This window comes from Ascidiella aspersa, chromosome 5 (assembly GCF_963924565.1).
Source record: "Ascidiella aspersa chromosome 5, kaAscAspe10.2, whole genome shotgun sequence".
Classification (NCBI taxonomy): Eukaryota; Metazoa; Chordata; class Ascidiacea; order Phlebobranchia; family Ascidiidae; genus Ascidiella; species Ascidiella aspersa.
Genome location: NC_139451.1, coordinates 29,610,345 through 29,635,214, shown reverse-complemented (window position 1 = coordinate 29,635,214; position 24,870 = coordinate 29,610,345). Strand labels below are relative to the sequence as shown.

At 35.7% G+C, this 24,870-nt stretch overlaps 1 protein-coding gene across 1 annotated transcript; it reads left to right on the top strand.

Moving 5' to 3' along the window:
- The first annotated feature begins 1,914 nt into the window (after positions 1 to 1,914).
- On the top strand, positions 1,915 to 20,194 carry LOC146146278 (uncharacterized). Its single transcript, XM_083390701.1, has 11 exons — positions 1,915 to 1,983; positions 2,217 to 2,244; positions 2,489 to 2,602; positions 8,115 to 8,228; positions 8,557 to 8,691; positions 9,197 to 9,310; positions 11,561 to 11,695; positions 12,201 to 12,314; positions 17,396 to 17,575; positions 17,979 to 18,126; positions 19,467 to 20,194. The coding sequence occupies exons 1-11, from the start codon at positions 1,915 to 1,917 to the stop codon at positions 19,717 to 19,719; spliced, it is 1,404 nt and encodes a 467-aa protein (XP_083246827.1). The 3' UTR covers positions 19,720 to 20,194.
- Positions 20,195 to 24,870: the final 4,676 nt, after the last annotated feature.

Genomic DNA, 24,870 nt, shown 5'->3' with positions numbered 1-24,870 from the left:
CAACAACTGTAATGGCAATAGTGTACTTAGAATGGAAGACTAATTTGCGAAATAAACCGCAAAGTAGTGAATGGAACAGCATCCTGTGAATTTTAGCAACCATTTGAATGTAGTGTTCAACTAACGATTTTAATTGCAATATTTGTATTTGAATGGCTACTATTCGAATTAAACAGCAATATATTTATGCTGTTTGATTTGTACGCGCCCATATCTGCAAATTGTAAACAATTGTTGTGCACCTTAAAACAAATTATTGTACGTTGTAAAGTTAAGGTTGCTGTCTTTTAGTTGCCGTTTCAAAAGCTATTTTGCTATTGCAAGTCTGGAAATTTTAAATGAAGTAGTTGTTAAGGTCATCACAAATAAGACTTGTGAATTACAGATTGCAAGTTAGTCATTAATCACAAAGTAGCGGTGTAAAGCAGAAAGGAGGGGGAACACACAATAATAACTAAAATACAATAATACCTAAATCAGAAAAATCTATAAAACCATAGTATTAAAACCAAAGACATAATGAAGCCAAATACGCCGTAATATCCGCGACAGAATATTCAGACATAAACCTGTCTGAATAAGTTTTAAATTAATCGGAATGAGGCCTAAAAGTCACATATAACGCCTGAAACTGTAGGGAGGAAATGGGACGATGGGGGCCATGGTTATGGCATCGGCTTTTTTGGTGTCGACGTTTGGGCGGCCTAGTTTGACCGGCAACGTTAGGGCGCCGCTGTTCAAGAACCGGGTTTTTCAGGCTGTTTGGGGTTATTGGTGGGTAATGAGTGGGTTAGAAAATGGGTTGGGGTTGAAATTATTAGAGGATTTAGTGAGGTACTTAGGGGTGGGTGGGGTTTGGGGTTAGGTAAAATATTGTATAGGCCTGATTCTGGCCATTTAGGTGTTGTTCCAAAGGGTTTAGGTCTTAATCCGATTTGTTTCGTATTACGACTAGTAGGTATTAATGCTATTTTGGTCTTATTCCGAAATGTGTTTTATTTCAACTTTTATGTTGTTCTTATTTTGGTCTTATGGCTGGAGTCCAAAGGAGAGAAGTAAATCGCCAAATGTTTGAATCAAAAGTTTCTAAATAAAAAACAATGTTGCTATTTCATTTAAAAATATGATATGTTAATCAACGTTATACCGTTAAAATGCGCCTTTGCTTAATAGATATTTAAAAATCTATAAACTGCTATTTTTGCGGCTTTGGCTTATCATATGTTATTGTGAAAATTCTACAGCTATGTAGGCGAGTTGTGAAAAGACAGGGCAGTAATTTTTGCCTTTTACCCTGCAATTATTCTACTCTAGATCAGATTTTAGTGCAGTTTTCGCGTATGCAGTGAATCTAATTCTGGCCTTAATTAATAAAAAAATATTATCATTCGTCAAACGTTTTTCAGACGTAAACGAATGTGATTCAAGTCCTTGTCAAAATGGAGCCCAATGTTCAGACAACCCTGGAAGCTTTTCCTGCTCGTGTCAACCAGGATTTACTGGAACTATTTGCGACACAGGTAATTTGCTATGTATGCTCAATGCTCATGTTCGAGCTGTAGAAATTTAAACAAAGCAATCCGCAAACGTTTGAAATGATAAACTATTGGACTATTTTTGTGGCTTGTAGCAAATTAATTGCTAAATCTTAGTAATTAAGGCGCTACAGCTTGGTCAAAAAACACAGCTAAAGCTTGTTGTATCTATTATTGCCAATCGGTTTTGCAACTTGGCCTCACGAAAATTAGCTTGACGGTCAAAACTATAAGTCTTGTCCGGAAATTAAAACCCAACTTCAGTAAAAAGAACATGTAATTTGTCGTTTCATCACTACAAGATTTAATGCAGATATTAATGAGTGCAGCGACCAAGGAGCGACCAACTTTTGCGGAATGAATACTGATTGTATGAATAATGTCGGATCTCACACTTGCCCATGTTCCCAGGGTTATCAAGGACAGGGGTTCAACGGTGACTGCACAGGTAAAGTGCTGTTTATCGCAAGGTTAAGCCTCACATGGTATTGTAGGATGGACTCTTAATGTTCACACTAAACTGTAATGTAATGAGATTTAGCCTAACCTTTCCTCAATATATAAATCTTCTTGCGTTTGAGCTAGCATTCCTCGGAAAACAATTCCATTGTTTAATAGCTAGGGTGCTTTAGCTTTATTTTCATCTAGTTTTCAAATTTTATGTTTCTTATTTAATTTTAGGTTTTTGACGAATTTCAACATATTACTGGTAATTTAGTTTTAATTCAAATTGTGAATAGAGATTATTTTACTTGTTATTGCTGAAGGCCAACAGCTATGAAGGCGAGTTATGAAAAGATAAGGCTGAGGGCAGTTATCTTTGCCACTTGTCTACAATTCGTTCTACTCGAGATCAGATTTTAGTGCAATTTATAGTTTTCACGTTCGTAGTAATTCTAATTCTAGTCTTAATTAATATTAAAAATTATTATCGTTCGTCATTCGCTTTTCAGACATAAACGAATGTGATTCGGGTCCTTGTCTAAACGGAGCCCAATGTTTCAACAACCCTGGAAGCTTTTCGTGCTCGTGTCAACCAGGATTTACTGGACCTCTTTGCAACACAGGTAATTTTCTGAATAGGTTCTAGTAAACCAAACCGCAAAACGATGCATTGCGAAACCTTAGTAATTGAGGCGCGACAGACTTGTCAAAACACAGCAAAAGTCCACAATGACGAGGGTCTAAACGCAATTACTTGTTATTATGGAAAGCCAAAGCCGCAAAATAACAATTTAGAGATTTTAACGAAAAGTATTTGTTATGTAAAGGCGTATTTTACCCTTCATTCACATAACAATTTTTGAAATGAAATAGCAACATTGCTTTTTATTTAGCAAATTATTATTCAAACACTTGGCGATTTACTTCTCCATTTTCTATTTTATACAGCTATACTTTATCATTATAATTATTACTTTGAAATCCATTTGTCTACTTTGTAGTTTACATATCTTATTTGTGGTTACGTAAACAAAATTGATTTACAACTTTCAGACATGTAATAGAAGCATAGCTTTAAAAATGGCAACTAATAAGACACTACCGTTGGCGTTACGTGCAACAGTTGATTTTAACACGACAAAGCCACAATTGTTTTAAAATTGCGGATACCGCGCGTACAGATCAAACAGCATATAACGTGGAATGACATCTTTGCGTTATTCACAACATGTTGAATTCAAGAGCAACTGGGACAATGGCATAGCGTATTTAGGACTTTGACGTGTCAAATGAAACGCATAGTGAACGAATGGCTGCTGTGTGAATCAAACAGCAACATTTCGAATGAAACGTCGAGTTCAGTGCTCCGCAACCTTTTTTACTTGCGGCACACCAACAGGGCTAAAACAATTCGGCGGCACACCTACAAAATTTATTTCTTAGACAATAGACAACTTCGGCAAAAATGCTAGGCAGCAAAGGGAAAAGAAACGATTTTTGTAATGAAACGAATTTAACGTATTGCATTCCTTTATCTTCTGTTTTTGCGATTTTGAAACATTCTAAAATTTCTGAAGCCGACCAAAGTTTTGAAAGTTATACCCCGTTGCAACAACTACCGTAATAAGAGAACAGGGGGCTTTACTATACATAGCGTTCAAAAAATGAAACCTGAAATTGGCGCTTTGTACTTCTTGTTGAGTTTTTTTTTTTAAACAGCTGCCAAGACTACTTATCTAATCGCAAACTGCCAATTCATAATAACATTAATGAGCACCGGACTTTCAAAAATCCAGGGCGTTTTTGTTAAATCAGTACAAATTCTTACTTGTCAGTAATCACCATCAAATTGTAGCAGTACTTGGGAAATCGATTTAGCGCTTCTGTGTTTTATCATTGAAACAATACGTTTTGTCTCTCATCCCTCATAATTATTATATGGGCCGAAAATGTTTCAGACCGATTTTTGTCCGAAGCTTTGCAGAAAAAGTAGACATGGTAGAACTTTCAAATTTTCAGACATAGCGTAAAGTGGCATGGAGGTGCGATGTCGAGGTTTATGACTGTACCCCTAGGGGCCTCTGACTGGGGGGCCAAAAACCTAAAATATTGTGACGTCATCGTTTTAGCTCTTTGTAGCTATCTACTCCTACCTAGCGGCAGAAAAACTCGATACAGAATTTGTTTATATCGCATCGTTGGTTCAACTCGCGAAGGGACTAAGTGGCTGCGTTGGTAAAACTGGGCGCGCGCGACTTGCATTTAAGAAAAGGTTTCACTTAGTAAAATAACCTACTACTCTTACAAAGCAGCATATTTTAAATGCGAAATCTGGTTGCAGTGTTCCCCTCTCTATATGCACCTGCTGCGCATGTTACTCCAATCAAAATAAATCTAAGAACACTGCGTTTATTGGATTTCAATTGGCAAAACTTTCAATTTAAAAGGTGGTTTATTAGGCACATAAACTTGTTTTGCACATTGCTCGAAACTACAGATTTAAAGTCTGTTATAACTGTGCTTGCTCGGACCAAGCCATGGCAAAAATTTACCCAGTAAAAGTTGGCGAAAGTATAGCAAACCAAGGACGTTAAATCATTTTAAGAGAATGATAATGGTTTTTAAACAAGTTAGCTGGACAAAGTGTAATAACATGCTTGTACGCATTATCTACGTAAATTCTAATGTTTCGATCATTTCCCAAATACTACGACGCCATATTTGAACCCTTTCGCATCAAAGCCAGAAGTTAAGTGGAGAGGTTTTCGGCCCATATCTGTTTTTGCTTGCAGAAACAAGTTAAGGAAAAATATAAAATATCTACATAATAAAAGAGAAAGTTTGTGAAATGTGTGTATGTGTGTGGAAAAAAAGTTAAAAAAAAAATTTTAAATTAAAAAAAAACAAAAAAACACCAAGCCCTGCAAATATACTCTATGACAAATATACAACAACCGCACCTCCGTCTAGTTCTTTTTTGGTTTCCTATGGTTTCCTATGGTATGTTTCAGACCGATTTTTGTCCGAAGCTTTATAGAAAAGTAGACATCGTAGAACCTTCAAATTTTCAGACATGGCGTAGAGTGATATGTAGGTGCTTTGTAGAAGGTTATGAGACTGCAGCCCCAGGGGCCTTTGCTTGGGGGGAAAAAACCTGAAATATTGCGTTTTAGCTCTTTGTAGCTAACGACTGCCATCTGGCAGCAGAAAAACTTTTATACAGAATTCGTTCATATTCGCTTGCTTTGTCCAGCTTGTGAAGTGACGAAGCGACTGACCGCCTGCTGCGCTTTATTGTCCCGCGCGTGAGACTTTCATTGTGCGAAGTGGCACGTCCAAAACTGGGCTCGCGCGACTTGCATTTTAAAAAAAGGCTTCTCTTTAGTAAAATTACTTAATGCTCTTAAGAAACAACTTATTTTATCGCTGCAAATTTAAATGCGAAATCTGATGGCAACTCTAATCCAACATATCAACACCAGGCCTACGCAACTTAAAATTGTGTGTTGATATGTTGGATTGGAGTAACATACTATACAGGTGCAAATAGCAAATATTCTCCAAATACGATTTTTTCAAATATTCTCCAAATCGTATTTCATCGTATTGTCGAGTTAAGGCCGTGAACTGGAAGCATTGCGAGTAGAGGTGTTCAAAGCAGAATATCGGCGACTCATTTATAATGCTTGCTTTCAATGCGGCGTTAGCTTTTCTTCGGGCGACCAATAACTTCGCGATAAGCTTCGCCTAATAATCAAGTGTCAATAGGGTGTATTTACCGCCGCAAATTTAAATGCGAAATTTTAAGGCAGTCTACGCCTCTCTGTTAGCACCTGTTGTGCATCTTGTTCCAACCAGCATTCCAACATCAGGCCTAAACATCTAGCAAAACTTTCGATTTAATAGTTTGCGTATTGAGCACATAATAGTGTTTTTCATATTGTTTGAAACTACAGATTTAAAGCCTGTTTTAACAGTGATTGCTCTGACCAAGCCAGGGTAAAAAATTACCGAGTAAAAGTTTGCAAAAGTATAGCAAACCATAGGCGTTAAACCATTTTTAGTCTTTAAGAGAATGGTAATATTTGATTTTCAAACACGTAAGCTGGTCAAAATGTAATAAAATGGCCATACGCATTATCTACGTAAATTCTATTTATCAAATATATGTTTCGATCATTCCCCAAAATCTACGCCATATTTGAACCCCTTACGCATCAAAGGCATAAGTTAAGTGGGGAAGTTTTCGGCCCATATCTGTTTTTGCTTGCAGAAACAAGGTAAGGAAAATGAAACACAAAATATATAATATAAAGTACACAATACAAATATTAAAAAAAAATTAAAAAAAAAAAAAATTAAAATAAAGTAAAAATTGAAAATAAACACTAAGCCCTGAAAATATACCCCCTGACAAAATATACAACAACCGCACCCCGTCTAGTTTTATTACTAACTAATAGCAAATGCGCACTCTGAAACTATAAAGGGCTCACAACAAAGAAATGATCTAAGTGCTGATGTCTGTCAGTGAACAGGATAATAAGGCGTCCGCGATACACGTTAATTTATTCACAATACTGAATGTTAAAGCGGTAAGTTATACTTGCTGACAAATTCGTAACATACCAAGTTCAAAATACTTGCCATTGATAAGATATCCATTTTTCGCTTTAATTAGATTGATTGTTAAAAAGTATCCTCAACGTAGTACACCTCTGGGAATGTCGCGGCACTCCGGTTGCGGAGCACTGGTCTAGGCAACAACTGTAATGGCAATAGTGTACTTAGAATGGAAGACTAATTTGCGAAATAAACAGCAAAGTAGTGAATGGAACAGCATCCTGTGAATTTTAGCAACCATTTGAATGTAGTGTTCAACTAACGATACTATTCGAATTAAACAGCAATATATTTATGCTGTTTGATTTGTACGCGCCCATATCTGCAAATTGTAAACAATTGTTGTGCACCTTAAAACAAGTTGTTGTACGTTGTAAAGTTAAGGTTGCTGTCTTTTAGTTGCCGTTTCAAAAGCTATTTTGCTATTGCAAGTCTGGAAATTTTAAATAAAGTTCGTTAAGGTCATCACAAATAAGACTTGTGAATTACAGATTGCAAGTTAGTCATTAATCACAAAGTAGCGGTGTAAAGCAGAAAGGAGGGGGAACACACAATAATAACTAAAATACAATAATACCTAAATCAGAAAAATCTATAAAACCATAGTATTAAAACCAAAGACATAATGAAGCCAAATACGCCGTAATATCCGCGACAGAATATTCAGACATAAACCTGTCTGAATAAGTTTTAAATTGATCGGAATGAGGCCTAAAAATCACATATAACGCCTGAAACTGTAGGGAGGAAATGGGATGATGGGGGCCATGGTTATGGCATCGGCTTTTTTGGTGTCGACGTTTGGGCGGCCTAGTTTGACCGGCAACGTTAGGGCGCCGCTGTTTAAGAACCGGATTTTTCAGGCTGTTTGGGGTTATTGGTGGGTAATGAGTGGGTTAGAAAATGGGTTGGGGTTGAAATTATTAGAGGATTTAGTGAGGCACTTAGGGGTGGGTGGGGTTTGGGGTTAGGTAAAATATTGTATAGGCCTGATTCTGGCCATTTAGGTGTTGTTCCAAAGGGTTTAGGTCTTAATCCGATTTGTTTCGTATTACGACTAGTAGGTATTAATGCTATTTTGGTCTTATTCCGAAATGTGTTTTATTTCAACGTTTATGTTGTTCTTATTTTGGTCTTATGGCTGGAGTCCAAAGGAGAGAAGTAAATCGCCAAATGTTTGAATCAAAAGTTTCTAAATAAAAAACAATGTTGCTATTTCATTTAAAAATATGATATGTTAATCAACGTTATACCGTTAAAATGCGCCTTTGCTTAATAGATATTTAAAAATCTATAAACTGCTATTTTTGCGGCTTTGGCTTATCATATGTTATTGTGAAAATTCTACAGCTATGTAGGCGAGTTGTGAAAAGACAGGGCAGTAATTTTTGCCTTTTACCCTGCAATTATTCTACTCTAGATCAGATTTTAGTGCAGTTTTCGCGTATGCAGTGAATCTAATTCTGGCCTTAATTAACAAAAAAATATTATCATTCGTCAAACGTTTTTCAGACGTAAACGAATGTGATTCAAGTCCTTGTCAAAATGGAGCCCAATGTTCAGACAACCCTGGAAGCTTTTCCTGCTCGTGTCAACCAGGATTTACTGGAACTATTTGCGACACAGGTAATTCTCTATGTATGCTCAATGCTCATGTTCGAGTTGTAGAGATTTAAACAAAGCAATCCGCAAACGTTTGAAATGATAAACTATTGGACTATTTTTGTGGCTTGTAGCAAAGTAATTGCTAAATCTTAGTAATTAAGGCGCGACAGCTTGGTCAAAAAACACAGCTAAAGCTTGTTGTATCTATTATTGCCAATCGGTTTTGCAACTTGGCCTCACGAAAATTAGCTTGACGGTCAAAACTATAAGTCTTGTCCGGAAATTAAAACCCAACTTCAGTAAAAAGAACATGTAATTTGTCGTTTCATCACTACAAGATTTAATGCAGATATTAATGAGTGCAGCGACCAAGGAGCGACCAACTTTTGCGGAATGAATACTGATTGTATGAATAATGTCGGATCTCACACTTGCCCATGTTCCCAGGGTTATCAAGGACAGGGGTTCAACGGTGACTGCACAGGTAAAGTGCTGTTTATCGCAAGGTTAAGCCTCACATGGTATTGTAGGATGGACTCTTAATGTTCACACTAAACTGTAATGTAATGAGATTTAGCCTAACCTTTCCTCAATATATAAATCTTCTTGCGTTTGAGCTAGCATTCCTCGGAAAACAATTCCATTGTTTAATAGCTAGGGTGCTTTAGCTTTATTTTCATCTAGTTTTCAAATTTTATGTTTCTTATTTAATTTTAGGTTTTTGACGAATTTCAACATATTACTGGTAATTTAGTTTTAATTCAAATTGTGAATAGAGATTATTTTACTTGTTATTGCTGAAGGTCTACAGCTATGAAGGCGAGTTATGAAAAGATAAGGCTGAGGGCAGTTATCTTTGCCACTTGTCTACAATTCGTTCTACTCGAGATCAGATTTTAGTGCAATTTATAGTTTTCACGTTCGTAGTAATTCTAATTTTAGTCTTAATTAATATTAAAAATTATTATCGTTCGTCATTCGCTTTTCAGACATAAACGAATGTGATTCGGGTCCTTGTCTAAACGGAGCCCAATGTTTCAACAACCCTGGAAGCTTTTCGTGCTCGTGTCAACCAGGATTTACTGGACCTCTTTGCAACACAGGTAATTTTCTGAATAGGTTCTAGTAAACCAAACCGCAAAACGATGCATTGCGAAACCTTAGTAATTGAGGCGCGACAGACTTGTCAAAACACAGCAAAAGTCCACAATGGCGAGTGTCTAAACGCAATTACTGCCAAAGCCGCAAAATAACAATTTAGAGATTTTAACGAAAAGTATTTGTTATGTAAAGGCGTATTTTACCCTTCATTCACATAACAATTTTTGAAATGAAATAGCAACATTGCTTTTTATTTAGCAAATTATTATTCAAACACTTGGCGATTTACTTCTCCATTTTCTATTTTGTACAGCTATACTTTGTCATTATAATGATTACTTTGCAATCCATTTGTCTACTTTGTAGTTTACATATCTTATTTGTGATTACGTAAACAAAATTGATTTACAACTTTCAGACATGTAATAGAAGCATAGCTTTAAAAATGGCAACTAATAAGACACTACCGTGTTGGCGTTACGTACAACAGTTGATTTTAATACGACAAAGCCACAATTGTTTTAAAATTGCGGATACCGCGCGTATAGATCAAACAGCATATAACGTGGAATGACATCTTTGCGTTATTCACAACATGTTGAATTCAAGAGCAACTGGGACAATGGCATAGCGTATTTAGGACTTTGACGTGTCAAATGAAACGCATAGTGAACGAATGGCTGCTGTGTGAATCAAACAGCAACATTTCGAATGAAACGTCGAGTTCAGTGCTCCGCAACCTTTTTTACTTGCGGCACACCAACAAAATTTATTTCTTAGACAATAGACAACTTCGGCAAAAATGCTAGGCAGCAAAGGGAAAAGAAGCGATTTTTGTAATGAAATAAATTTAACGTATTGCATTCCTTTATCTTCTGTTTTTGCGATTTTGAAGCATTGTAAAATTTCTAAAGCCGGCCAAAGTTTTGAAAGTTATACCCCGTTGCAACAACTACCGTAATAAGAGAACAGGGGGCTTTACTATAAATAGCGTTAGAAAAATGAAACCTGAAATTGGCGCTTTGTACTTCTTGCTGAATTTAGTTCTTTAAACAGCTGCCAAGACTACTTATCTAATCGCAAACTGCCAATTCCTAATAATATTAATGAGCACCGGACTTTCAAAAATCCAGGGCGTTTTTGTTAAATCAGTACAAATTCTTACTTGTCAGTAATCACCATCAAATTGTAACAGTACTTGGGAAATCGATTTAGCGCTTCTGTGTTTTATCATTGAAACAATGCATTTTTTTCTCGTCCCTCATAATTTTATTAGTAACTAATAGCAAATGCGCGCTCTGAAACTATAAAGGGCTCACAACAAAGAAATGATCTGATGTCTGTCAGTGAACAGGATAATAAGACGTCCGCGATAGACGTTAATTTATTCACAATACTGACTGTTAAAGCGGTAAGTTATACTTGCTGACAAATTCGTAACATACCAAGTTCAAAATACTTGCCATTGATAAGATATCCATTTGTCGCTTTAATTAGACTGATTGTTAAAAAGAATCCTAAACGTAGTACACCTCTGGGAACGTCGCGGCACTCCGGTTGCGGAGCACTGGTCTATAATTGACAATTGTAATGGCAATAGTGTACTTAGAATGGAAGACTAATTTGCGAAATAAACAGCAAAGTATGGTGAATGGAACAGCATCCTGTGAATTTTAGCAGCAATTTGAATGTAGTGTTCAACTAACGATTTTAATTGCAATATGTGTAATTGAATGGCTACTAAACCGCAAATTGTAAACAATTGTTGTGCACCTTAAAACAAGTTGTTGTACGTTGTAAAGTTAAGGTTGCTGTCTTTTAGTTGCCGTTTCAAAAGCTATTTTGCTATTGCAAGTCTGGAAATTTTAAATAAAGTTCGTTAAGGTCATCACAAATAAGACTTGTGAATTACAGATTGCAAGTTAGTCATTAATCACAAAGTAGCGGTGTAAAGCAGAAAGGAGGGGAACACACAATAATAAGAAATGTGTTTTATTCCAACGTTTATGTTGTTCTTATTTTGGCCTTATGGCTGGAGTCCAAAGGAGAGAAGTAAATCGCCAAATGTTTGAGTCAAAAGTTCTTAGTAATTAGGGCGCGACAGACTTGGTCAAAAAACACAGCTAAATCTTGTATGTAAGTGCGATATTATTGCCAATCGGTCTTGCAACATGGCCTCACGAAAATAAAAACCCAACATGAGTAAAATGGACATGTAATTTGTCGTCTCATCACTACAAGATTTAATGCAGATATTGACGAGTGCAGCGACCAAGGAGCGACCAACTTTTGCGGAATGAATACTGATTGTATGAATAATGTCGGATCTCACACTTGCCCATGTTCCCAGGGTTATCAAGGACAGGGGTTCAACGGTGACTGCACAGGTAAAGTGCTGTTTATCGCAAGGTTAAGCCTCACATGGTATTGTAGGATGGAGTCTCAATGTTCACACTAAACTGTAATGTAATGAGATTTAGCCTAACCTTTCCTCAATATATAAATCTTCTTGCGTTTGAGCTAGCATTCCTCGGAAAACAATTCCATTGTTTAATAGCTAGGGTTCTTTAGCTTTATTTTCATCTAGTTTTCAAATTTTATGTTTCTTATTGAATTTTAGGTTTTTGACGAATTTCAACATATTACTGACAATTTAGTTTTAATTCAAATTGTGAATAGAGATTATTTTACTTATTATTGCTGAAGGTCTACAGCTATGTAGACGACTTGTGAAAAGATAAGGCTGAGGGCAGTTATCTTTGCCACTTGTCTACAATTCGTTCTACTCGAGATCAGATTTTAGTGCAATTTATAGTTTTCGCGTACGTAGTAAATCTAATTCTAGTCTTAATTAATATTACAAATTATTATCATTTGTCATTCGCTTTTCAGATATAAACGAATGTGATTCGGGTCCTTGTCTAAACGGAGCCCAATGTTTAAACAACCCTGGAAGCTTTTCATGCTCGTGTCAACCAGGATTTACTGGACCTCTTTGCGAAACAGGTAATTTTCTGAATAGGTTCTAGTAAACCAAACCGCAAAACGCTGCATTGCAAAACCTTAGTAATTGAGGCGCGACAGACTTGTAAAAACAAAGTAAAAGTCCACAATAGCGAGTGTCTAAACGCAAACTCTGCACAAGGTTTTAAGTTCACCGTAATACCCGCAACGATTGTTATTTCAAAAAAGTAGGGCTTTGTGAATTGTTGGCGGCGAAACAGGTTTTAGGCTTCGCTAATGCCGAATAGGTTAACCATTTTTCACAAACGGCTGCTTTACAGCCACTTTTAAGAGGTTTGAAACGTAAAACTTATAAAAACATCACAAAATAAACAGGACTTGTCTGCCATAGCTACAGGCGATCGGACGCAACCAGTGTTTTGCAACAGCAACTTAATGCTTGCCTAGGCCCTAGGGCAGCGTTTCTCAGACACTGAGTGCAACGCTATTTCAAGGTTTTAAAAACCTGCATGGATGAGACTCTCTTATAGCCACAACGATCCGTACAGGCGTTTCGGTAAAATAATTTTTGCCGGTATTGTAAATCGGTGAAAATCCATCCATGTCCCTTTTTTACACGCCACATTTAAAATAAGTGTTCAGGATATCTGTGCACTACATCGAAAAAAAGTGTTTTTAGGTTACGTTTTAAAACATCTCGTTATGATAACATCATATTAGTGTTTGTTGTATATATCTGCGAAATAATTGCCTATCGGATTCTATTTGAATAAGTCGTATTTCTCTCGATCTTGTATTCATTCGAATTAAGATAATTTTAATACTGTGATGGCTCACAGCCTAAGAAATGCACAGAGCAAGATTGATTGAAGCACAAGAAACAAGAAACTAGACACTTTATTAAAAGAAGTACAAACATATCAAAAAACAAATGATACAAAGCTTTCTGAAACACAGAAGATAATTTAAATGACTTGCAACAGTACTCTAGAAGAGATTGCTTAGAATTTAAAGGCCTGCTTCAAACTGCAGATGAAAGGACTGATGATCTTGTAATAGCTGTATGTAATAAAATTGGAGTCAAAATCAACAGAAACGACATATATATTTCACATCGACTACCTCAAGCAGTAAAAAATGATAGGCCAACTATTATTGCCAAATTTACAAAAAGAACAACTGTTGAAGAAGTCTATCAAAAACGCCGTCTATTAAAAACAGAAAATATGACTAAATCGGATGATGCCAAGCTATTCATTAACGAAAGCCTAACAAAAGCCAACAGAAGAAGATTTGTTCAATCCTTAATATACAAAAAGCAAAATAAACAATAAGTAAAAGTGGTATTATTGCATAAATGTATGTATTTTGTGAATTAAGCTATGGATGATATATCTGACTTGCTTGTGAGTGTAACTATTATGACGTAGCAAAATTCTCAAATCTTGTAAACAATATTAATACTAGTGACTTTTTCTTAATCCACATAAACATCAGAAGTATACAAAAGCATTATGATGACCTTCATGCACAATGGTTAGCAGTCGGGGTAAAACTCCTGATATAATTGCATTAAGCGAAACTCATCTATCAGATAATCATATCTCCAGTAACATTACTTTCGAGGGATATGAAAAACATCAACTCCGATCAAAAATGTGGTGGTGTAGGAATTTATATAAAGCAACCACACCTGTACAATATCAACCAAAAATTACAATTAAATGTGACGAACTGTGAAAACATGTGGATTGATATTCAATTTAATCAACAAGTATACACTATTGAGGTTCTAAGTATACACTATTGAGGATCTACAGACATCCAGGATATAATTTTAGTGACTTTCAGGATACATTTTTAAATAAGCTTGATTTACTTAACATGTCAAATCGGTCTTTTTTCATATGTGGTGACTTTAATATAGACCTGATGAACAAAACAAATTTGCAAAACATCCAAAACTACTGGAGCAACATAAATAGTCTTTCAATTGGATCGTAACAAGCCCACAAGAATCACCCCGCATCGCGCAACTTTACTTGACCACATCTATACAAATAGTTCCCTTTCACAAACCAATTTTACCTCTGGTATTGCAACTGCGGATATATCTGACCATTCACCTATATTTGTCATTTCACACTCCATAAAAAATGTCTATCCTAAACAAATAGCGCAATATATTCGAGATATGAGACACTTTAACGAAGAAATGTTCCTAGATGATTTGGAGTCCACACTCCAAACTTCCCTTGCAAGCAGCCAAACCACTGGATCACCAAACAATGCCTTTGTAATCTTTTGCACAACTCTTGAATCAGTTGTTAATAAATATGCCCCTATTCGGAAAAAAACTAGAAAAGAAAGAAGGATGTTTAGAAAGCCATGGATTACCAATGGGATAATAAAATCGATCAAAACAAAGCATAAAATGTTTTCAAAGATGCATTGAAACAAGGAGTTTTTTGAAGCATATCAATGCAAACGCTATCGAAATACATTAAGTCGTGTAATACTTACATCAAAAAGGAACTACTATCATAACCTTCTATCAAATAACAATAGCTCAGGCAAAACATGGAAAATAATAAAGGACATAATCAATATAAAGTGTAGGTACAATCACATTTCCAAAATAAAATCTCCCACTAATACCTTAACCTATGATCATCAAAAAATAGCTGAAACATTCAATAATTTCTTTTCTGAAATAGGCAAGAAATTAGCTGACAAGATACCTTCACCACAGCAACCCAGTCAAATAAATGTAATAATAACTCCACAAAATTCCTTCTATTTAGCTCCAGTAACCACTAATGAAATTTCTGCAATTGTAAGTTCAATAGAATGTAAAAAAGCAACTCAATACAATGACATACCAGTAAAGTTTATTGAAATGGCTGTTGAAATTATTGCACCACCGTTAAGTGACATATTTAACAACTGTTTGCAACAGGGAATTTACCCAGATAAGCTGAAAATAGCTGAAATCATTCCAATTCATAAATCTGGCTCAAAGGATGAATGCACAAATTACAGGCCTATATCTCTACTTTCCACATTTAGTAAGGTATTTGAAAAAAATGATTCAAATTAGGCTCTACAACTACCTTGAAAAATATAAATTTCTGTATGAACACCAATACGCATTTAGAAGTAGTCACTCCACTGGTCTTGCATTAAATAAAATACAAGATGAATTATTATTGAATGCTGATAGGGATCTAAATACCTGTTTTTTTTTTTGAAAAAACAATTTTTGAATTTTGAATTGAATTTTTTTGAATTTTGAATTGAATTCATTGGGTTTCGTATCCCATTAGGCTGCTTGAATGATTAGAATGTTGTCCAATCAGAGTTAGAAGAATTTTAATATATTATTGACAAGTCCAGTTTTAAATCAATTTGTCAATATAGATGCTTTTGGAACTAACACGGATCTGTTCATTATCTTCAGTAGAAAGAGAGTGGCCCAAATAATAGATAAAAGATTCATTCTTTTATTAGCAAACGTTTCGGCAATTTCTTTTGCCATCATCAGTGCAGTAAGTGTGGCTAAGTGTTTTCTAACCATCATATTTGTGCGTGTTTAAAAGCAACTTTTTATGTTTTTACCAAATGGGGTTGGATATTGTTGTATAAACAACATACATATAAAATATTTTAGTGTTGATTCCTGTCAAAAATTTAAAAGTAAGCTCACAGTTTTATAAAGAATATTAAAAAAAATACTTTTCAAAATTAAGCGGTCCGCTCCTGTATGACGTCACAACTTCTATTTTACAGAGTCAAGTTACGCCATGTTCAAATTTTATGAAAAAAATTTGAAAATTGAGTGGAAAAATCGTTGATTTTTAAGATATTTCAATAATGTGTAACTGTTTTTTTTAATAAGTCACGTAACTTGGATTAGATGACTTTTCAAAGATTATTCTCAACATTTATCGACCCACATCTTGAGATTTAACGCAAATTATATTGTATCTGAACCGGAACTTTTAAATTCTTCTGAACCCTAACCGGAACTGAACCGAATTCCGAAAAAATTTTTGAACCCGAACCGAACCTGAACCGGAAAAGTCCAACGGTTCGACTCCCTAAATTTTATCGCAATATTTGTAATAGAATGACTGCTTTTCGAATTAAACAGCAATATTGTTATGCTGTTTAATTTGTACGCGCCGTACCTGCAAAAACTGTTTCAAAAGCTATTTTGCTATTTATTACATGTCTGAAAATAATAAATAAGACAAGTGAATTTAAGTTTGCAAGGTAGTAGTCATCACAATCTCAAAGTAGCTGTGTAAAATAGAAAGTAGAGAAATAAATCGCTTAGTTTTAAATCATAGTTTGCTAAATGAAAATCAATGTTTCTATTTCATTTAAAAATGTAATATGTATATATAAACGTATTACCGTTAAAATGCTCGTTTGCTTAAAATATATTTTAAAATCTATACTGTTTTTTGCGGCTTTGGCTTTTCATGTATGGGGCTGTGGAGATTCTGAACATTTTTGAAAACGCTATACGTTGTCTGAACTGTTTCCTATTGTTTAGACCAGTGGTTCTCAAACTGGGGTCCGCGAAGCACCTAACAAATATCAACACGACGCTCCTGAAGAATAATTTTTTCTGTGCATTAAAATTTTCAGGCAACTTACTTTTCCAAACAAGCTGATTATAGTTGTTTATTTTACAGCTGCTGCGTTGCCACTGTAAGCTGTACGGTAACGGTTTTAAAACTGTATATGATTATATTGCTTTACTTAAATAACGTGATTCGTTAGAGGTTACAAAGCCGAGTAAATAGCAAAGAAGCAAGTGCACCCGTCCCATTGATACCACATTAAAAACAACGTGTTATTTTGTCTTTATTTGTTTATATTTTCAATGGATCGTGAGCAATTTAAAAAAAAATTGGGGGACCGTTGCGTAATTTTTTTTAAAAAGTTGAGAACCACTGGTTTAGACTTTCAAAACAGGAAGACTAAAGATTAAGTGAAAAAAATACTATTACTTCGTTATGCTCAGTAACGTCAATCTTTGGGAATAAAATCATCAATTTTCGGATAGCCCTGTTCTGATATTTTGCTATTAACTCCAACTAATGTTTTAATAGCTGCCGTCTGCCAAATTGCACCTATGACCTTCGGTGGCTCCGTTACAATCCCACCTGGTGGTGCAACAGGCAGCCTAACAATAGAATGCAGGTGTGATCTGGCGGTGGTGGCAGGGCAACCAGACACAACAACCTGCACCGGAACAAACGTTTGGGTACCTCCTTCCCTCTCTTGCCTAGGTACGACACAAGAAATCAATTAAAAAAGAGTAATTAAATCATGTTTTGCGTTATTTGTAAGACGGATTATTTTTACTTTGGATGTTGAGAGATATTTTTAGTGTTCCTCTTGGTAGCGATCAAAAAAATCGTAAAATAAGTGTGGTGTCATCGTATAAGTGCTATACCTTTATTGAGTGGACAGATCGAAAGTGTAATATATATAGTACTACAAGAATCAACCTGGTAAATAACCCTAATTATAATGAACCATTTATTTTGACAAATCACCCTTACAAATAAGGCTCTGAAAAATACCCCATCTAGTTCATATCTTATACAATTTATTTGTATTTAGAAATTCATATGTTTTTACAATTAATACATAATGTATTATAATACAACTCGTATGTATTGCCTTCAGGTTGTCATCCGTGTAAACACGGTTTGAGCTTTTACCCTCGTGGAACGACTGGCGTCAGTTGGTCGAATGCGAGAACTTTGGCATGTCCGGCACTTGGAGGTAGCGACCTTGCGGCTGCTGGGATAAGATGCCGCGACGACGTCTTCGAGTAACAGCCCTTCTTAGATTTAAGTAGTGTCGGGTTTAATTTCACCCAAAGGTTTATTTGTGAAATATTCCCGAGAAATCAAATTCAAAGATAAAAAGCCTAAACATTAGAGAAAAACTTTTTTAGTAACACATTCTGATACTCTGTTTAGAGTGGTCTAACTCAGGATCGCGGGCAACTCATTTTATTGGCGCCCACAATCTTATTTGGTAACAGTGATAAAATGAAAACAAAAAAACTGATTGGCTCACGAACCGATCGCCAGGTTTATAGATTGCTACCCTTTTATTGCTGCACCAAGTGCCCCATCTCAAACTTCATTTTTTTATTTTCTACCAAGCTATGTATCGTATATGGTCTGCGAATGTTTTCAGCATGAGGACGCTGTTTAGTTGTGTGGACTGGGACTCTACAAAATGCTATTTCGGCCGAATGATTTAGTTAAACCAAATAAGCGATTTTTTCCCCGCGCGCTTTTTGGGAGATACTTAATCAGGGTGTTTTTTTTTTGAACCGCGGAACACATCTTATGCAGGAAACAAGCAAAAATTTAGAAAAATGCACTAACTGGGTTATGCGGAACACCAAACACTTTTTTTCAGTTTATTTTAGTGCTATATCTGGACCTGTTTGGATAAGAACGAAATTGACATTGGGGTTCTACTTAATACTTCGCAGAAACAGGCCCACGCTATAAATTACAATCCTGTTAAACAAACCGATTATATATAAAAGTATTGAAAAGAAAATCACGCTGATATGAGTTAAACTAGTGATTTTTGTCGACATGTGCTCTACATTGAATTATTAATTATTTCGCAAACACTCATAGCTTCTTCAAAAAGTAACGTCGAAAGTAAGCTCTAGAAACCTGCTGCTATTAATTTTGGAGAAGACGTGTTTTTTTAAGCACAGACGTAAAATGTTAAGATGATACGTTTACCTTATTTAAATCTCTCCTCAAACGTTAAAACCTCAAACCCTCTTTCACAGTCGCCAAAATTACAAAGTATCGTTCGGCGCAAAAATGTTAAATCAATTTGGCCGAAATCGCATCTTGGCCTATCTACATTCACAAAGACAACCTGTAAAAAATACTTCGCGATAATATTTCATTGTTTATGTGAAAAGCAATTTTAATTTTAATATACTATGGCTACTTTATACATAACAAGACCTACTATTTTAACTGCATTAGTACTAAACCTGTAATGTTGAACTAACTTAAATGCCCAATGGAAACAATTTACTATAAAATACGTTTAAACTAGTTCCACCTTAAAAAAAATGCACCCATACTCTTCCTTGCACTTTCTAACTGGCACTATCTTGTATTTCAGCCGTTTAGTAATGTTTCTTGACACAACCAAGAAGTATTGGATAGGTTTAAGCAGAACAATCGTGGGTGACTTCGTTTGGGTTGATGGCTTTCCTTCCACTGGAACAACTTTCTTTGGCAGTAACGAGCCGGACGGATCAGGCAACTGCGTTGCACTTGAACATTCAGGCAGCGAATTTGTGATGGTCGACCTTCCTTGTAGCGATGTTGATGTTCTTCCCTTATGCGAAGCTCAATGTAATCGGTGTAATTAGTTTTTTATGTCGTCGAGTTTTAAAAGGTATGGCAACCACATACAGCATCTTCTTATTAATCGCTGCTATTGAGTTTATCTGCTATTCACTCACACAATAAAATTTTACTTTTCAAAGAGAAAAATTAAAAATACAGTGTTTAATGTTGAATAGAAGGAAATTGTCACTTTTTAAATGATAATTTTAAACCTTATAAACTGGTGTACAACAATTTATCATTACCGAAAAACATTGCTTTTTCTACATTTATTTGCTTGCCAGTCGTTTAGAGTTAAATAAATAGCCCCCCAAAAAGCCATTTCAAGTAGACTACAATTAAACAGCAATACAAAATAAATTTTATTTAATCGCAATTTATTCGTATAAGAATGTGAATGCTAATTTTTGTGTCCCAATATTCATGTTGTAAAAGTCATCTACCTACCAGTCGTTCGGAATAAAGGGTATTAATTTAAATTCTTTGTTTCGACTAAGAGACTAAAAATGCCAACTTTCAAATATTGGGCGAGTTATTATAGATTTCGGGTAAAGTGGCTGCTATTAAACTTAAACTGTTTATGCATAGACTCTTTCTAGCGTTGTAATTCGTATTTAATTTACAGCAGCAGTATTTTCCATTTCTCCATAATTAGCCTTATCTCTGATAAATACTTTTATGGCTTCTTATTTTTATCATCAGTACTCTTTTAATAGAGAACTTAACTTTGGATAAAAGATATAAAATTTAGTCAAGGAAGCCGGATGATAATGAACATTCTGGACATGTCTTAGGACAGCTTAACATGGGCCAAATAGTAGCATTCGTTGTTAAACTTAAATTAACTAAAATTTACATTAATTTTTTAATAGACAGCTTTCCGAAGGTTGATGAAATGGTTAACAATGGAGGGTACATAACATAAATGGGACTAAACTTAACTTTTAAAAAAACAAGGAAATTCCAATGAGCTCAAATAGAAGATTTTTTCCGTGAAAAAAAGGTCATTCAAAATTACTTTTGCGAGTTTTTCACAAGGCGCCGGGGTGCGCTAAAATCTCCAGTTATTAGTGGACCAAGCTCATAATGACGACCATATTATGTTTTTAGACCTCATATAGCGAACACAAATAGTTTGCCAAAGTTAGACACAAGTTGTAATGATGGTGCACCTATGGATGCTACTTATAAAACAAATCTTGTGTGCAAAAAACATAGTTGGTTATCAGGTAAAAAATTAAAGGACCACTTTTTTTTAAATCCTGGCGCCTTTAGCGAATCGAGGTCTGTAGTTAGGAGTAAGAGGGCGCTGGCTCTATAGACGAGAACCGACGGCTGCCTAAATCCCTTATAAGTCCTTAATCTGACTCCAAAGGAACAGGCCGCAAAAATACCTGTCCTTAACTTCTTGAACACTAGATCAAGTCACACTTCACTCAGTAGATAATTGCCCGTTGAGTATATTCACAAATCTCAGAAACACAATGATGTGACAAATCGGTGATTCAAGCCGCATTTAGAAGACGTATTCAATAAAAACCATTAAGTAGAACCCATCGAGAAACGCGAAAAAGCCGTTGGCTGACGCTTCAGTGGAAAACGGTCTAGTGTATAGTGACGTAGAAGTAGGGTTTTATGGGCGTTTTTATAATTTTTTGGGGGGGCTAATTTTTAAAAGATTTTTCTCTACGGTTCATATGTACACACACGATTGAAAATACAATTCAGGAAACAATCAATTCTTGGCCTTCAATAGCTACGGCTTCAGGTCGTCTGTTCTATAAACAATTTTTCAACACTTATTTGTCTTGGTTGCTCGAACCCTTTGTTACACAAATAAGTTACGAACGTACATTGATGAAATGCGATACATCGATTTACAGAGATACAGGGCGATAAATTTCATGCACAATTCGGTAAGCTTATTAGCATTTGGCGTTAAGGGTATTTAGCAAACATATAATCTGTATCGCTATATTAGCGGTGTCAGACACCAATTCTGTCAGCAGTAACGCTGCGAGTATTAGTAAGGGGGTGGGGGCTGTCGATTCTCTAGTTTATTGTGGGTCACATTGCCCATGGAATTTCGCAAATCTCACTACACACGCGATATTACAAAGCGGTGATTCCAGCCGCTATAGTCTAGCTCAGTGGTTCCCAAACTTTTCTAAAAATTTCGCCTGGTGGACACCCGTTGCAATTATTTTAATATTTCGCGGCCCTATAAAAATTCAACGGTCAGTTAATCCATGTTTCTTGTAGTACACTAGTGCAGTCACAATTCTCTCTAATGTAACAACTTTCTGACTAATGCTAACGATTCGCTGATAGCAGGTATAGTACAGCATAATAGATGCTTTATGATGTAACAAGATACATCACAAGACTAGCTAGACCAGCGGTTCTCAACCAGTGGGCCATAGACCATTATAAAAAAGCTAGATTTATATACGAATTTAGTTTTATTTGTGCCATTAGTTTCTAACGGTTGTATTTAACATTCTTTGTTTATGACATTTACAACTAACAGTTCGGTGTTACGTCACAATGCCTCAAAAGTGGCGTGACGTTTACTGTGTTAAAGCAGGGCATTTGAAATAAAACGTGGTAAGGTAAACACGAGTGGTTTATGTGCGATTGGAAAACCAAGCGAAAGCGAAACTAGTAGTTGACGCTTTTCACGGGTACATTGTTGTGTTCATAACAGTATCACTACAGGAATAATTAGTACACATAGTTATTGCAAGTATAAATAGATAAATTTCCGAAACAGCTTCTTCTGGGATACAAAAAAATAGTTTAAATTTAGATTTAAAACACTTAAATAAAATGTTAAAACGAAAGTTTAATGAAAATTACATCAAGTAAGGATTTACATCAATACATGACTACAGAGAAGAAAAAGGACAATGAAATGTGTTTTAAAGTTCTTGGTCATCATTCGTTGAAAACTTAAACTTCATCTGGAAAAAGTTCATCCAAATTACAAGGATAAAAATGAGAACTTTTTGAACTAAAGGAAGATAATATGAAGCGCCAGCGCTTGGATTCAAAAGGAGATTACTGGCAACATTCCAAAAGAATTGTTAAAGCATCTTATGAAGTCAGTTTTATGATCGCAAAGCAATGTAAACCACACACAATTGGCGAAACTCTCATTAAACCATGTGCTGCAGAAATGGCTAGAATTGTACTTGGCGAAGAAAGCAAAACAAAATTACTACAAATTCCTCTTTCAAACGATACCAACAATATAAAAGACCATGTAATAACAGAAATAAAAAAATCCTAATTAGGATTGTTCTCAATTCAGCTTGATGAAACTACCGACGTTGCTTCTTGCTTCCAGCTCTTGGTTTATTGCAGATACACGTCAGAAAAGGACATAAAAAGCAACATGCTGTTTTGGTCTGCATTATAGAGACCAATACGAGAGCCGTTGATGTAATGGAAAAGTTGGATGCTTTTTTCGACCAAGAAGGACTCAAGTGGGAATGCTTCTGCCATGCTGGGAGCCATGAGTGGCTTACAAGCATTAGTTCGTAGCCGTTCACCCAATGCCGTCTCAATGCACTGCATGATACACAGACAAGCCCTTGCATCGAAAACTCTTTCAGAATCTTTTCAAGATGTTTTGAACACTGTTATCAAGGCAGTAAACTTTGTTAAGAATGGGGGGCATTTGAAATGAAAGCTGAACACTTAAATTTACTTAAGTCCGCTGGTTGTCCAAGGGTAATAATGTTTTAGTTCTCCGGACGAGCTTATTGACTTAAGAAATGACTCTGTCTGTAAAGACATGTTTGAGACTTTATCGATCTGTGAGTTTTGGGCAAATGTGTCTCTGTTTCACATACCCACGCATCGTTAAAGAATGTCTCAAAACACTGTTGCCTTTCAGCAGTACGTATTTATGCGGAGCAGGCTTTTCCACTCTGGTGCAAATAAAAACTAAGGCTCGAAACCGATTAAACGTGGGAGATGATATGCGTTGTGCACTCTCTTCAACCCCTCCAAAACTTGATGAATTGATCGATAAAGTCTAGCAGCAAAAATCATACGTCTTGAAAAGCCCTGTTTCTGTTTGTGCTAACTAAACTTATTTTATACTATTTTCTTTCATAAAAATTTACTGGGCCACAAGAATTTTTGTAAAACGAAAATGGGCCATGAGACAAAAAAGGTTGAGCCTCTGCTCTAGTGCAATGGCAGTATCTCTGAAATGCGAACTCGGTGCGTCTATTATACCAGGTTGCTTCAAACTTTGAACATCCCTCGACCATCAGAAAAATAACGGATTTATGTTCTGCTTGATGTTTGCCATATTTTTAAACTTGTTCGAAATGCTTTTGCTGATTGGGGAATTTTGATAGAAGGAGATGAAGGAAAAATTAAATGGCAATATATAATTATTGAATTGTAATAACTCCAACAAAATAAGCGTTCTGTTCCATATTAAATAGCAGCAGCAAAAAAAAAGAAAGTAAATCTCTTGCAGCACAAGCATTAAGTTCTAGTGTGGCTGTTCAAAGGATGTGCACCAACTGTGAGTTTCTCACGCGAAAAAGTTTGTATGGGATCCTTTTGTTAAAATCAACTGACAGCACTCCACTGCACAAACTGGTTTCGTTGTTTCTTTAGCCTGCATCCAGAGTACCAAAAGTTTGTTTGTTAATTTAGTAGGCAGAGCCAATGTCCCACTAAGTTTTTGTTAATGTGCAATAGCCACAAGATCACCTGAAATTGTTTTTCATTGCTGTCCGACCTGCTGGTGGCTGCAGTAACACCCCAACAGCCTACAAGCGTCTTGAAGTTGTAATAAAGGGTACAAAAATGGTAACTGCTCCAAAAAGGATGCAATAAGCGACACCTGTAAAACAAATTATACCGAGGTTATGTTAACCGATTTGGCATTACCTAAAAATATAACCTCATTGAGCATGTTCCTTGGCACTTGGTTTCCATAAATTGTTAGCACAGCCTAGCTTTTTGACATTCAAAGACAGAGGTCTTTCCAAACCATGAAAAAGTGTAATTAGGGTGTGCTCACACACCGAAAAATGCTTCCTAAAAATGTTGGCATGTCTGGGATTTCCACTTTTTACCATGTATAAGCATCACAATACCTTAGTTGTCTACACACAAGCCAGAAAAATGTACATTGGTTTATTTAT

Excerpts from the sequence above, each read along its gene's own strand:
- LOC146146278 (XM_083390701.1), top strand. The coding sequence starts at position 1,915 with ATGTCGGATCTCACACTTGCCCATGTTCCCAGGGTTATCAAGGACAGG. Across the intron at positions 2,603-8,114 it reads TGGACCTCTTTGCAACACAG|ACGTAAACGAATGTGATTCA; the intron begins GTAATTTTCTGA and ends AACGTTTTTCAG. Across the intron at positions 11,696-12,200 it reads GTTCAACGGTGACTGCACAG|ATATAAACGAATGTGATTCG; the intron begins GTAAAGTGCTGT and ends TTCGCTTTTCAG.